The 15,752-nt window shown below is 43.8% G+C and overlaps 1 protein-coding gene across 5 annotated transcripts in view; it reads left to right on the forward strand.

The window, feature by feature from the left end:
- Positions 1-6,356: 6,356 nt before the first annotated feature.
- atp2b3b (ATPase plasma membrane Ca2+ transporting 3b) overlaps positions 6,357-15,752 on the forward strand; it is a 57,527-nt gene continuing 48,131 nt past the window's right edge. For 3 of the 5 annotated variants that reach the window (XM_068733439.1, XM_068733435.1, XM_068733438.1), the window contains exons 1-2: positions 6,357-6,462; positions 11,141-11,956. In XM_068733439.1, the coding sequence (XP_068589540.1) occupies positions 11,710-11,956 (247 nt within the window). In that variant the 5' untranslated portion in view covers positions 6,357-6,462; positions 11,141-11,709. Of the gene's footprint in view, positions 6,471-7,616; positions 7,723-11,140; positions 11,957-15,752 lie in introns of all 5 variants that reach the window. The other 2 variants (XM_068733436.1, XM_068733437.1) reach the window with 2 other exon arrangements.

Below are 15,752 nucleotides of genomic sequence, written 5' to 3' on the forward strand. Positions count from 1 at the left end.
TGTATGGGATATATGTATATATATTATGTATGTATATATATATATATATATATATTATGTATGTATATATATATATATATATATATATTATGTATGTATATATATATATATATATATATATATATATATATGTATGTATATATATATGTATGTATGTATGTATGTATATGTGTGTATATGGATACTGTACGTGTGTAGGTGTTTTTCTTTCTTCTCTCTCCTTTGACCATGTTTTTGACATAGACACAAATATAGTGGTTGCAGAATCCCATTGTTGGTTGTGGTCTTTTACTGTGATTTGTTGCCAAGAAGAATAATGTAGAATCATTCTAAAGGTTGCTTGTAGATGACGTCAATCCATCTGTGAATGCAGCGGTGTGAAACAGTGTGACAGCCCAGAGCTAAAAGCCCTGATAGCTGAGAGGTAGCCCCGACTCTGTAATACCACTGGCCTAAGTGGTACTAAGTGTTTTGGCACCTTGTCCTGATTTTTTTAATAGTGACGATGTTTTAGGGTACTGTAACGAAACAATAAAGTGACCCTGCCAGATGGATGAGTAGTGAGAACTCAGCCATCACTGTTGTTTATTATTGAAGAATACTGATAAAGGTTACTTTAATCACCTTCTGTTTACTGCTTCCCACACTTACTTTTCTGTATTTGTCTTGTAAAATCAGGTGTGCCTGTCTCAAGTGTGTGTGTGTGTGTGTGTGTGTGTGTGTGTGTGTGTGTGTGTGTGTGTGTGTGTGTGTGTCCTGGAGTCAAAATCGCATGATCCACACTGACACATCCGAGTCTCTCTTTCTGTCTCCTACAGCCTGCCTCTCTTCATGGGACAAGAGACATTATGTGCATCCCAATATCCAATGTCAGAATATTCCTCTTCCTGACACATTCTCTCTCTTCTCATCTGTCACTCTCCTCTAACTCCAGTTTTTTTCCCTCCCTCATGTACCTGCTGGGGAAAAGTATTTCTCTTCATTTGCTCCATTCCTGTCATCTTCTCTCCACCTTTTTCTTCTCTCTATTTCCACCTGCATCTCCTTTGCCTTCTGTCTCCGTGTCTCCCCTCCTCACCCTCTACCTAACTCCTGTAATTTTTCCACTCCTTATTCTCTCACCCTCTGTCCTCTTCACTGTCTCGCACATCTTTCCCCCTCCTTTTTGGCCTCCTCCCTCTGTCTCCCTAATGTTGTATTAATAATGGAGAGGGTGCATGTTCAGCCAGACTTCATGAATTAACCATCAGATGGGAAGGAGTACTGAGGAAAGGAGTCAGGAGGAGTAGCGGAAAAACGAGCGAAGGACATGCGGTGAGGACGGGTGAGGAAAAAAAGGAGGCACAGAGGGAACATGCAAGGGATGGAGGGGAGCTTATCTTTGCATCACACTTCAACACTCTCCATCCTGCTCTGATCGCCTCTCCTCTCCGCTGTGCGCCTCTGATCTGCTTACACATCACTTCAGCCTTTACTCTGGGCTTGAGGGGAAGTCAGAAGGTCACACACATGACAGGCTGTGTGTGTGTATGTCTCCGTGTGCATGTGTGTTTATGTCAAAATGACAGTTTGGGATGTTAATATTATATTAGGCGTGCAGTCTAGGAGCTGAGTGCACTTGGACCGATAAAAGCTCTTCAGCCTCAGACCTATTAGACATCAACTAAGCGCTTCCAAACACTAAATGCCTAAATGCATAGACAGTAGATTTAAGAAAGCAAGTGTGTGTGTGTGTGTGTGTGTGTGTGTGTGTGTGTGTGTGTGTGTGTGTGTGTGTGTGTGTGCACGCACGCTCTTAGTATTGTGGGATGGAATGGAGCAGAAAGACAGCCTACGATGATTGAGATGTAACGATGGATGGGTCAGCAGATAGGCCAAGCCATCAGTCAAAAGTCTATCAAGACCTTTCAAGATGCACCCTTTGTTACCGGCAACATTAATACAAATATTGCTTGTTAGAGACGAGCCCCTGAAAGCTTGATTTCTAATCTCAAGTATTTTCTATAACCAAAGATAAGTAAAATGCACAAAAGCTCTGAAACTTAAGTTATTATTTATTGAGAGCTGAAAGGGACAGTTAACCCCAAAATTAAAAGTATATATTTTCCCTCTTAGTTGTAGTGTTATTTATCAATTTGTTTTGGTGTGAGTTGCAGAGTGTTGGAGGTATCGGCCGTAGAGATGTCTGCCTTCTCTCCACTATAATGGAACTAGATGGCCTTCAACATGTGGTGCTCAAAGCGCCAAAAATAACATTTGAGAAACCCAACAGCAATGTCTCTTTCCAGAAATCATGACCTGGTAACTCACGATAATCCACAGACCTTGTTTTGAGCAGTTTCATGTAGGAACTAGATTATTTCTACCGAACTACACCCGCCAACCGAATCCCTGTGCAGAAGGAAGCGTGCATCTTCTCTTGGACAAGATGCTCATAGCTAACCCATTCTGCTAGCTCACCTAGCACCACTGAGCTAGCTAACGTCATAGCTCAACTGAGGAGGAGACCAAATGTTTACATCTCATGCTGTCATGAGCACGAGCCTCTAGTCCACGAGTTCACACTTCAAAACCAATGACATCCCCATCAGCCTCATTCTCAGCTGTACTTTGTGTTCAGTTCTAATTAGCAAAGTTTAACATGCTAACATGCTAAACTAAGATGTTGAACGTGGTAAACATCAGACCTGCCATAACACTATACCATTAGCATGTTAGCATGTTGCTGTTAGCATTTAGCTTCTCCTCTCTCCCTTCTGTAAGAGAAGTTGCTGTCATATTGTTCAGTTATCGACCCTGTAGATTTTGGTTATGTTACTTGTTTTTATATTTATCATGGAAAGAGATCATCTGAGTCTCTAATTTCATATAATCTGGTCATGTTATGAGGTTATTACTGGACTGTTTCTGTTTTACTGGTTGCTCATATTTCTGTTGGATTGAGTTAACTGGTCTAAATACTTTGATTTGACTTTGAGTGCATGTTGTCAGTAGGCTACCAGTCAAGGAAGAACAGCCAAGTTGTGGGTGATTTGAGTGTGTGTGTGTGTGTGTGTGTGTGTGTGTGTGTGTGTGTGTGTGTGTGTTTGAAAGCAGTTTCAGTATACTGTATGTTAGTCTGGTTTTAAATACCAGTTAAGAGTGTTTTAAGCAGGCCTAAGCACAACATGTGTGTGACTTGGCCACTACTCAGGCACAACTCCTATTCTTAGAAGATTCCACTTCTTTCCAGATGAGAGGTTTGAAAGGAGAAAGACGCCTTTACTGTGTATATTTGTGGAAATGATGAAACAGATTAGTACCCATCCACAAATAAAGTGTGATTTTTCTTTATATGTTCCTCTGGGAGATGGTGTGGAACAGTTAAAGATAAGAAAAGGGAAAGATTAAATCAGCAACAAAGCTTTTCATCAAGAAGTGTACACGTGTGTATATGATTGTGTGTGTTTGCTGCATGGACCGACAAGTCTGTGGTCCATCTCCCTGCAGTGTAGAGGATATCTATTAATAAGTTCATCTGATTCATCTATAAATACATTTCTCCTCTTTCTCCTCACACTGGCTCACTGCATAACAAGCTTTGACAGTAGCCAGTTGGGTAAAGACATGCATGCGGATGGGGTGGTGTGAGTGAGTGGGGCTGGTGTGTGTGTGTGTGTGTGTGTGTGTGTGTGTGTGTGTGTGTGCTGTATGAAATGAACGTATATGGTTCTTTGTTCTTCAGCATCAGGGTGTGCTAGCTTTCAGCACAATGGACAGTGCCTCGGGCCTCTGCTTAGTTTGGTCGCGCAAAGGAAGAGAAGAGGAGGAAGGGTCAGCTGCTTCTAAACACAATCATGGGTTTATTCTCCCAGAACCATGATCCGTGGACCTCCCACAGGGGGGACCCAGTCCTCCAGTGCTCTTTGTGTGGCCTCCACGGCATCCCCAGGTATAGTAAATGTGCACTTTTTGCACTTTTGTTCACTTGTCAACCAAACATTGTATCCAACAAGTTAGAGTTGTAGTCGGTGGCACTCTTTGCCTCTTCAGCTATGCACATACAAAGCACCCATTTCTCTACCGTTCTCCTGTGCCCTCGAGGACTCCTCCCAGAACTAGACATTGAATGTTTGGAACTGCAAATGTAAAAGCTTCCATTAACTGGATACCTGTTGAATCACACATGTGGTCATCAATCAAGGATATAGGCGCAAATAATATAAATGTTGGATGTTTGAATTTCTACTGACTTACTAGAAGTTAGAATAAAGGCATAAAGTGGTGGTAAATAAAGTAAGTAAATTTACTCATGTACCACACTTCTGTGTGTCTATATACTTCTACTTCACCACATTTCAGAGTGAAATAATCATTCATTCAGTCACTTTTTTTACTGTTTTATTTATAGACATATGATCAACAATGCCAAAGATTATGGCTCTCAACATTTTGGGGATTAAAAAAAGCAGTGGTTAGTTTAAGATGTCTAGCTGTTAGCAGTCCCACCAAAGAGGTAATTCCCTTCTGGATTTCTTAGATTGTTTCATTTGAACAACTGGTCGAGGTCCACGATAAGAAAGATCCAATATTTCACAAAAAAAATCAAATTTGAGAAAAGTAATTTTTTTTTACAAATTTTACAGATTACAAATTAGTGTGACGATTTCTCCCCCGTCAATCATCTCTAGACCCCTCAGATGTATCCTGTGACCCTTTAAAGGGGGCTCTGCTCTAATCTCATTCGGCGGTTACAGCTGATAATGCCGCCCCCACCAACGGTGTTGTGGATGCGTAGTACTCCACTATTCGGCTCCCCCTACGGTAAACAGGTGACACTGTTGTCGTCGTTTGCACTGAGCCATGTGGAGGCCATAGATATGCTCTGAATTCCATGTTAAGCATATTTTACTAAATTATCCATGTTCTTCTACCCTGTGAATAAAGATGACAAGTTGTAATTAGAGGTACAGTGTTTTATTTCCCGTCTGTGACCCACACTTATGCACACACTGTAAACCATTTAAAGCTTTTTTTACTTAAAAGCATAAGTTATTGTCTTAAAAATTCTTTAAAAAGTGTTTTGGCAATGTAAAAATGAACTGAACTTCAGCAATCAATATGTGAAATAAAATTAACTAAATTGAAGTTGAATCAACCTCTTTTCTGTCAAACTATCAGGAGATACAGACTGATAGTTTCATTTGAAGAGTCAGTTATTGTTGTTGGAGCTACTTTGTTCTTGCATTGGTACTAAATACCCTGTGGAGCTGCACCTGTGGGTTTGTTAACGTTTTTAGTGTAGCTAGGGAGTGACCATCCTAATTCGAAAAGTTTCATTGTTATGAAAAGAAACAACCATGACTTATCTTGACATGCAGTAAATACTACTTTTCTTCAAATTAACACATAGGTAGAATTTTAGCTCTCTGACAATGCATGCTGGGAAATCTGCTAGGGTGCTGTTCATGATTGAACTCAACACAGTACATTGATTCAACTTATCATTTAAAGTCTAAAACCTTCGTATCAGGTGAACTCATGTTTAACGGAAAATATTAGTTGATATAATTTAAGTTCTTTATTTTAAGTTTCCCATGCATCTTTTCTTTCATTAGGCTACCCAGTTTCTGTCCAATTTATTTTCAATCTACTAAAGAATCATCATAAAGTGAGCTTACAGCCAAAAATGCTTGTTTGGGATCATCTGCATGACGGTGTTAATAGTATAGCTATTTTGAAAAGATGGCTCATAAACACCAACTAATAAAACTCCAAAGGGTAAAGCGTAGCTACACTGCAGCGTGTCTGGTGTCGTCATCACGCAGCCGAGTAGGTGGGGGTTGACGTATCCAGCCCCCCCCCCCCCCCCGTCACTCGGTCCCTATCGCGGATGCTGAGACCGAGCTCCTGTGCGCGCCGGCTCTCTCAGTGGCTCAACCCCTCCTCCTCCTCCGAAGATGTCGCATGAGCTTCTCCTCTCACCGCGGCGTCTCTTTTCTTTTTTTCTCTTCTTTTTCTGCCAGTGCCCTTAACAGTTAACCTAATTCTGTCAAATTAGCAGCTCTCACCACCGGGAGCAGCTAGCCCCCGTCTAGGCGCACGGACTGCCCCCCCTTCCTGCAACGGAGGTGTTTAAACCCTCAACCCGGCGCATCCTCTCTCTCTCTCTCTCTGTCTCTCTCTGTCTCTCTCTCCTCAATCGCCGCAGAACTCCGCCGACAAACCGTCAGGTGACCGCGCGGAGCGGAATATTCATCAGCACCGTCGTCGTCTTTCATCCCTCCACTCCTTCAGACGCCAGGCAACCGGAGCTGCCGCAGCCCCGGTGCCCCCTCGCCCCCCCCCCCCCCCCCCCCCCCCCCCTTCCCCGTATAGCTACTCTCATCCGGCTTGGGACATTCTCCGCTCCACGCAGATTAACGGGGATTCTGCCTCCCCGCTCGCGCGCTGATGCTGATGTCCTTGAGCTCGGCCTGCACGGTGAGTCGGTGAGTCCGTGCGTGCCCGCGTGCGTGACTGTTATTTACCCCGGGCGCCCGAGCGCCGATTTTATAAGTGAAGATGCGCCGTGATTCAATAGTAGCATGTAGCATGGATGTTTTTAACGGACTTGCAGAGTGTGAAACAAGGCCTAATGTGGCATGTCTCCCCACAGGCCTTACACAGCTATAATAATAGCCTGTACAGTAGGGCATGCCATAATTCTCCTGGCAAACAGCGCTATAACATTATGAGGGAGTATGTGTGGATGCGTGTGCGCGCGTGTATGCGCTTGTGTAGGGCTAATGATATCCATCCATCCATCCGGTCGTGTCCCGTGTCAGTTGATGGAGGGCTGCCGCTCTCTTGGTGTTCCCGGGCGCCAGTATGCACCAGGCTATAAGCTATTGGGTATCAATTGCGTTGTTTGTCTCGGTTACAGCGCGTCGCACCTGCAGCGCTGAGCTGCGGGGGTGCCGATTCGATCTGGTAATGATCTGCGGCCGGGGGGACCTTCATAAGTCGGTTTGAGTTGGGCCGGGCCGGTAACCTTGCGGAGGGACATAGGGTAGGCATGTGGCGCACCATAGGTCCACTCTCTTTCTCCTTGATTTTTTTTAGTCGGCCTACAGTGTAGTGTAGTTCTCGGCACTAATCAGGACCTCCTCCTGTTGCCATATATGTGATGAGGATGTGGATGAGCAGAGGGATGAAGCTTGGGCACGTCTGAAGGTGACCAGGAAAGGTCGTTTTGTGTGGGAAGCATTGTTTCATGGGGCCATTCCTGCACCGAAGTGCACAGTATGCTAGCAGTATTGTGTGTGTGTGTGTGTGTGTGTGTGTGTGTGTGTGTAGCCTTGAGTGGAGGTTCATAGTGGCTCATGTGGGACAGACATGGGACTCTCTGAGTGTGAGTCTTTGCATGTGTGTGAGATAGACACTCATCGGCCAGTCTCAACTGGGACTTTCTTTCTTTCTCTCTTTCTGTTCCAAGTCCAATCACACGCCCCTAACTTTGCCAAGCTGTCACCATCATCATCCTCGTCATCGTCAGCATCATCCACTTGCTTTAATGTGCTCCACAGTTAATGCAGATATCTGTGCCCTGTTGGCTCCACACTTCTAAGTGTGCTATTCCCGCTGGGCATTTACAGAAGTGTGTGGCTGGCGGAGAGCCAGCGACGGCAGGCAGCAGCCCAGATGAAAGTGCCCCCGTCAGAGGTGACCCTTCAGATGCCTGTCGAAAAGTAGGAACTGCAGGTGCACAGGTGGACTGCGGACGGAATGCTGACAAGTTCACACTCACACACACACACACACACACACACACACACACACACACACACACACACCAATTATGTGCATATAGATTTCAGACAAACAAGAACGTACGGATGCACACTTGTTAAGTTGAGAACTTAATGTTCTCAAGTGTGTTTTTAGCCCGGGTTGCCCCATACTGCTCACACACAGTCACAAAGCGTGCGAGGCCCTGCTGGCTTAGAATCGAATCCCATGAGGACCTTCTCTCCCTTGTGTCCCCACTCTGTACCCTCCTCAACTTTCTTGCCTCTGCGATAAAGGGGAAATACCCGAGGGAAAAGAGCGGCCACTTTCTTTAAAAAAAAAAAAAAAAATCAAATTGCTGCGACCCCCTGAGGGATGGTGTGCAGAGAAGCAGGACTAGCATTCAGGATAAATGGGCAGGCTGCTGAGGATTGTGGTGACCTTTTGTATGACTCTTTTCATGTTCAAACACATTTTCAGCCAGTACAGCCCCCTCTCTTACTTTCATTTTGAAAGCACTGTATGACACATCTGTGTGTGTGTGTGTGTGTGTGTGTGTGTGTGTGTGTGTGTGTGTGTGTGTGTGTGTGTGTGCGTCATGGCAGTGATCATGTAAGTGATGTCTCTGGGCTGTTGGTGTCTTTTTGTGTATTGCACATTTGTAATGCTTGTATCCTGTGGCTGAACTGTATTTGTGCGTGTGCGTTGTGTGTAAGAGTTAAGAAGGCATAACCAATTGTGTAACAAAGTTTTTTTTTGTGCAATTTATGTAATGCAGGCTCACATGTGCGCACACACACACGTGCACTGTGCACGTCAAAGCTCTGAGACAAACAGAGAGACACGGTCAGAGTTAGTTGCAATAGTTGGGAGGCTGAACAGAAGAGCTTTTTTTCTTTTTGTCATGCGTGAGCGTTATAAAATCAGACAGAATCAGTGAGTAAGAGATCGGGCTGGGAAGAAAATGCACGACTGGCTGAGTAAATAAATGATTGCAGTAGCAGGAAGCAGATAGACAGGGATAGCGACAAAATGAGGGAGTCAGGAGGGAGAAAGCGGATGGTAAAATAATAACAAGCAATGAGACAAACCAAGGAAGGCATGCAAAAAAAACAACAGACGGTAAACCCGTTTAGATAGAGTAGACAGATAGCTAGATAAAGATAAAGATAGATAGATGGGAGGGTAGGCAAATAAGAAAAGATGGAGCGAGAGGAAGCTTCAAAGGCAGAGCAGGGTGACTCAGTCATAAACTAACACTCTCAGTCAGGATAGAGGCATGGCATGGCAGAGAGGAAAAAAGGGAGGGAGAAGATGCAAGAGACAGAGGGAGCTGAGGGAGAGTGAAGAGTGGAGAGGAGGGAGGAGAAAAAATAATTCATGATCCCTTCTTTTCTTAATGCTCATCCATATGTAAAATATGACCGGGCATTTAGGATATGTTGTGTCATGTGTGATGCTGAGGATATCTGGTTACACGCAGAGCTAATTGCTCACGTGGGGTGAAGCCTTGTCTCACTCGGTGTGGCTGAAGTTGCCGTTCTGCTGGAACGCCATCGATGTGAGATGTATTTGAATTAAATCAGAGTCAGAGATGGGTTGACATTTTAATTCAGTGATTAGGAAATAGTTTTTCAGGGGATTCAACAAGAGCAGTTCACTTCAGGACATTTCCCTCTTTCGGGCGTCACAAGCCTTTTATTAGACTGGACAAAGTGACCCTGAATCAATCGCACCTACGAAGCACGTTGATGTATCCGGGCACGGCATGCTTTGTGACTAAGTGGATGGATTGGACATACCTGGTTTAAGGTAACATTACCTGGGTTAACCTACACAAGGATGATGGTAATCATCTTTATTATTCTATGCAATGGGCTTGGAGCTGAGAGCCACAGTGAGAGCTGAGACAGTCAGGATAGGGAGAGATGGACCACCACGGGGTTTCATATATATAGAAACATTCCATCCTAAAGGGAAGGGAAGAAATCTCTATTTTTGGGGTTTTTAATTCGTAGTGGATGAAAGCAAAAGGAACATTCACAACGATGCTTGATTTTTGGAGCTTGTTGAAAACAGGTTTGGTGGAATGCAATGAGGCAACCTTTTTGTAAAATATTTAAAGCTGATAAATAAATGTCAACTCTGCAGCTCCTTTGACCTCTTCAGAGCATTTTAGTGACTTTTAATTTATTAATTGTTTTTTACGGCATGCAACTTCAGTGTTTTGGTGTTTTTGTTCTCAAGAGAGTTGTTTGCAGATGCAGCAGGCAGGTGTTTTCAGCTAAAAATCTAAAAACTAATGTAATGTACTCAGCATTACAGTCAGACACAGCTAGAGTCTAGCTGGTGAACATAATGGAGCATTTAGTAGCGAAAGAGACAGATATGTTTTAGGGCTGGACTAAATGTTCCACTCTTTGGATATTCGTTCATTGTTAGGTATTTGGTTTTCAAATCGAAGCTTCAAATATTCTCATTCTTCAAATGGTATTCAGGACAACGCTAATATTAAGTTGGTGGAGTGACTATTGGACATACATTTGACTATTGTTATCCATTGTTAGCTGGATGTGTCAATATGTCACTGTTTGCTAGCATGTTAGCCATAAAGTTATAACATGTCAGTGTTGTGTAGACAGTGTGTTGTGCTGCCCCCAAAGTAACCAAACATATCAATGAATGCAGGTTTAAACATTGCATAAAGTGAGACAAAGGTGTTTACATGGACAAAAGTGAGGAGAGGTTTGGGTTCACTTACAGGGCTGTGATTGTCTATGAAGCTAGCTATATCTGTACGTATGTGTGTCCTTCGCATATCTCCAGAACCGTCCATCCGATCTACTTCACACCTGGCAGATGTATTGCTGGGGACACAAGGACGTGCAGTGTCAAAGTTGGTGCAATTTGGTCCCGTGACACATTCAATATTAATACATTATAAATGAACAAGCGATAGCATTGTGTGTAGTAGTGGGGGCGGGGCTTCAGGGCTCTGTGGAATGAGTGGAGCATGTCGTTTACAGCAGACCTTTACAGACCGAGGCTCATTGACTGCAGTTCAATTTTGCTGCTGGATGCTGTATACACTAACATTACAACTAAACTCTTCTGCACTTACCTGCAGTCATCGAGGGATGAGCGGTTCTCGAGAGTGCTGCAAGCAGCACTTCCAGCCCGCTTCACATGGGCACGCATTAAATTATGATCTTACCTTGATAGATAATCAAACGTTTCATGTTTGTACACCATGAATGTATACTTACTACGTGTATTTGTTTAGATTAAGATTGATGTAGTGATTTTAGCCACTGAATCAAAGTTTCACAACTGAATTCAGTCTCAGCTTAATGATGGTGGTAATGTTGTATCTCTTTTTGCTCTCTCTTAGGTCCTCGTGGTGCAGCAATAGCTACCTCTGAACTGGATCCACTTACTGTGTCCGGTTTATCAGCCGCCTTTGCCTTGCTCGCCCCTCTCTCCACCCGTCCATCACCTCTTTGTCCCCGTCTGTGAGTCTGTCAGCCCGTCCGTCCATCTGTTCATGGACTGGCCGTGACCCTGGAGGGAGGGGGACAGAAACGAGGAAAGAGCGGAGTCGCAGAGGAGTCGTAGGAAAAGAAAGCTGGATTCCTTCAGACCTCACGCTTCTGAAGTGCCCCTGCTTGCTGTCCTTGATCCCCCTCACCCTCCTCCTCCTCCAGTTATGGAGAATTAAAGGAGCAGTGAGGAGAACAAAAAATACACACCCAACACCCCTTCATTGCCCTTCAATGAAATAAAAAAAGGATTTAGGTGTGATTATGATTACACATTTTTAAATAAGAAATCAAGACCAAACCGAGATTCTCACTGTTGAGCACATGAACAACCCTCCACCAACCAAACAAAAGGGGAACTGAGTGGAGGACAGACTACAGGGCGAGAGGAGGAACAAAACAGAAAAAGAACCTTACTGACATGTCAACAACAGCCACTATGGGTGAAATGGCAAACAGCGCGGTGGAGTTTTATCCCAAAGGGTCGCGAGGTGTGAGCGGAGGAGGAAGGGCAGACGGCAGCCACGCAGGGGGAGACTTTGGGGCCACGGTGACGGAGCTCACAGAGCTGATGGAGCTCCGAGGGAGCGATGCCCTGCAGAAGATTCAGGAGAGCTACGGAGACACAGAGGGGCTCTGCCAAAGACTACAGTCCAGCACCACTGATGGTGAGCAGGCCTGGATGGAAGAATGGTTGTTGAACTGTAAAAACAGTAGATTGGTTGATGGATGAATAATGGAGGAGGAGATGGCTAGCTGGATGAATGGATGAGAGCACATTTATGAAAAGACAGATGGAAGGAATGGTTGGGTGGATGAGTACATGATACATGAATGAGTGAATAGACTGCTGGCTTGCTGGATGAATGGATTTGTTGAGTGGATACATGATTGAGAGAAGGAGTGAAAGGAGGGATGACATTGTACTCTTGGGTGGAGTCACACATTAACACCACCGCGTGAGTGGTGTTGCTGCAAACTGTGTCCAAATCATCCATCTGATTTCTACACCATCATCACTAACCTGCTGACACAATGTTTTGATCACAAAAACTGAATGAATTCTGTTTCAGTCATGCATTAATACTACACAAGTAGACTGAATTTTAAAAAATGCAACAATTTCACTGCAGTGCAGCACATCTCAGACAGAAGGAGGCCGAATGAATGAATGTGTTTTGACGGTTTGATGGAAGTACTTTCATTCTTCCATCAAACCGTCAAAACACATTTTATTCTGGACCGTAATCCTGGCTGGGATGGACTCCTGGATGAATTGATTGGTGAATGGATGATGGGATTATAATGGCTGAATGAATGGATGGAAAGCTGATTGACTAGAATCTCTAATAGCTCTATGTACTGAGCTGCAACTTCTGGTTATTGTCATTGTTCATATATATATATGGATACATACGAATATACTTTTGGAAGATTCCGCGATAGGGGGCACTGATAGATTTACTGTTTATCAGTCCACAAATGAGATAAGAATTCACTAGCTAGCACACCCCTGCGGTCTCTCCTGCTAGGAGACTATTTGGCCGGGAAGAGAAAAGGCGCAAGCTTCCGGAGATGGACCTTCTGTTAGCAGCTGTAGCAACTCAAATTCAGCAGGTCAAAGCTGGGTCTAACCTGTGTAACAGCAGCAGCAGAGAGGTCACTTATCCTGGCCGCCCTGACTCCCCCGACTCCCTGTCGGTTTAAAGTTGCTACAGCTGATAAGTGAAGGCCCGTCTCCGGAGCTGCCGCCGCTCAATGGTGAGCCGTTTCCATGGTGCTTAACTGACCCGGAAGTACATCGACCAATTGTTTTTCATTTACATTGACCTTAATGAAAAAAAGATGGTCAACTAATCAATTAATTGATTAATCCTTTCAGCTCTTAATCATTTAGTCTATTTCCATCTATTCTATTTTTAATGACAAATAAAGAATAATAATTGGAGCTGAAGTGATTGGTCCGTTAATCGATTGACTGAAAATTAATAAGTAACAGTTTTAATAATCCAAGAATATAAAGTAATTTATCAAATGGTAAACATTTTCCCAGCTTTTCACAATTTGTAGACCATTGTAAAAATACTCACTAGGTTAATCTATAATGAAATAATAATAATCACTCTAGTTGATATAATAATGAAAGATTTGTAATGACTACTGAGGGTGACTACTGAGCGTAGAATTTGGTTTTCTGTGTCTATAGTGTGTATGTGTGTGTGTGTGTGTGTGTGTGTGTGTGTGTACGTGCGCACGCTTGCGTGTTCTAACAGGGGTGTGTCACCACACTACGCCCACTCCTTCAACTAGTTTGTAGCCTAGCAACACAACAGAGAAGTTGGCTGGGAAAGTCAGTAAGAGAGAGAAAGATGACTGAGAAGTGTGAGATGGTGAGGAACAGAGAGGGGTGAATGGAGGAAGAAGAGTGTGTGTGTGTGTGTGTGTGTGTGTGTGTGTGTGTGTGTGTGTGTGTGTGTGTGTGTGTGCGCAAGTGTGCGAGAGAGATGGAGAAAAATTGAGAGAGTTGGTGGGTGTTAAGTTACAGTAAGTCTGTGTTGAGTGTTGCTAATTTGATACTGCGGGCTGGTCAGGAATCAGTGCAGCAGGTCCCAACAAACCCAGCAGATACATACACACAGAGTCCTGTGTCTGCAGTTGTCTCTACAGAGCACAGTTGGCAAACAGCAGACACGGACACACACTAACGCTGCTCTCCGTACACTTGGACAGGTTTCTTTTTCACTGCGCTGACTCCCACAGATGACATATGGTGTCGTCTGTGTTGACAATCCAGCCAAATTGCAAACACTGATGAAGGAGGATGTTTCCCACCTTGTAGAAATCTAATGTCATTACTCAAAACTGATCAATCAGAACTGTCAAGACCAAAAACAGCACATCATATCAACGATTTATTACATCAAAGAATACTGAGAAGTCACTTTGGAGGTGTGGTGAGTTAGTCAGTGACATCAGTAGTGTTCATGTGGTGTGAGGCGCTCCAGATCTGGCTTCTCTGTCACAGAAAAACAAAACACAAGTATGCATTGCTACATGACCGTTGTCCTGCCCTGCCTCCTCGGCCTGCTTCTTCCCTCACCCATCCTCAGCCCCCCTGGTACCTGAGAAGCACACAAACAGGCGCAGCAGGTCAAACAAGAATATATAGGCCCAGGGATCACAATGGCAGAGTTCAGTGCACAGGGGCACGTAAGACAACGCATCTGCTATGACATTGTCTTTTTTTTTAACGTGTTGAATATCAAGGTCATAGGCCGTAATAAAAAAAAAACAATAAACATCTGGCTTAGGGCCTGCAGCCTCCTCTGACACCTTGAAACCAGCACAGGCTAACCACAGCTAACTGATGCAGAACAGACACAAGCAAGTGGGGGGGGGGTCATCACAGAACTCACTCTAGATATTTGCTCCAGATCAGTGGTCTCATCCAGCATTTGTAGCTATACCAACAAACCATAATGCGACAATTCATAGATATCCCATGAAATGATTTCTTGAAAGAGAAAGTATAACCAGGTTATGTTCAGAGATTTGGATTGAAGTCGGCTCTGAAAAGCATCTTTCACTAATCAACTCCTTTGGAAACAAATACATTTTACTGTAATGAAGCCAAAAACTAAAGTAATTTCCACATATCCTTCAGTATGGGACCATGGAAGCTGTGCGTTCGCTCCATTTTCTTGTGGCAGAAGAGTCTGCTGGTGCACCGAACGACAGGCACACTTGAGGTCAGTCAGAGTTGGGGGTGCTTGAGAAAGTCAGTCCATATAATGACGTTATACTAAAAGCTGCACTACATTCATGTTTTTTGCTTTAATTCGAATGGCCTGGATAATTTATTCAATAGTTATTACCAACATTTTAAACCATTTCCCAGGTCTCTCTGGGTTTTTAGAGGGCTTCGGTGCGGTGCAGCCATTGGGGTATGAGGGTTTCTGACGTAAAACCATGCAATTTTACCACGACAAAACTTTGAATAATTCCTTTATTATTTACAAGTAATACTGCCTTCTTTGAACATGTAACTCTTTTTTGCTGTATAACATCATATTCTGTAAATCAAAGAGCAAGAGATTTGTTTATCAGTGCTCATCATGGTGCATTAGTAAACAGACAGTTGCGCTCCGGCATTCTAAGAGATTGACTGGTAGATGATTCGCTGTTATTAGCCATATTATGTCCTGCTTTTGTAAGATGTGAACACTGTATCCATGAATTACAGCACCCTGATTTGTCATCCCCCTCCCCGTGCCGTCCCATGCTTCGGCTTGTTCTGACGCTCTCAGCATTATTTTTACGGAGCATAAAAAAACCTGCTTCAATGGCAGCGAAAACCCTGATTGTAGAAGAGCAAACCTCAACGTTGTATGTCGAAGCCGAAACTACACAGTCAACAACACGGAGCTAATGCATGAGAACTGTGAGGAGGGAGTGAAGCAGTGA

Source organism: Cebidichthys violaceus, unplaced genomic scaffold (assembly GCF_023349555.1).
Source record: "Cebidichthys violaceus isolate CVI_PGR_0920_01 unplaced genomic scaffold, fCebVio1.0.p SCAF_6, whole genome shotgun sequence".
Classification (NCBI taxonomy): Eukaryota; Metazoa; Chordata; class Actinopteri; order Perciformes; family Stichaeidae; genus Cebidichthys; species Cebidichthys violaceus.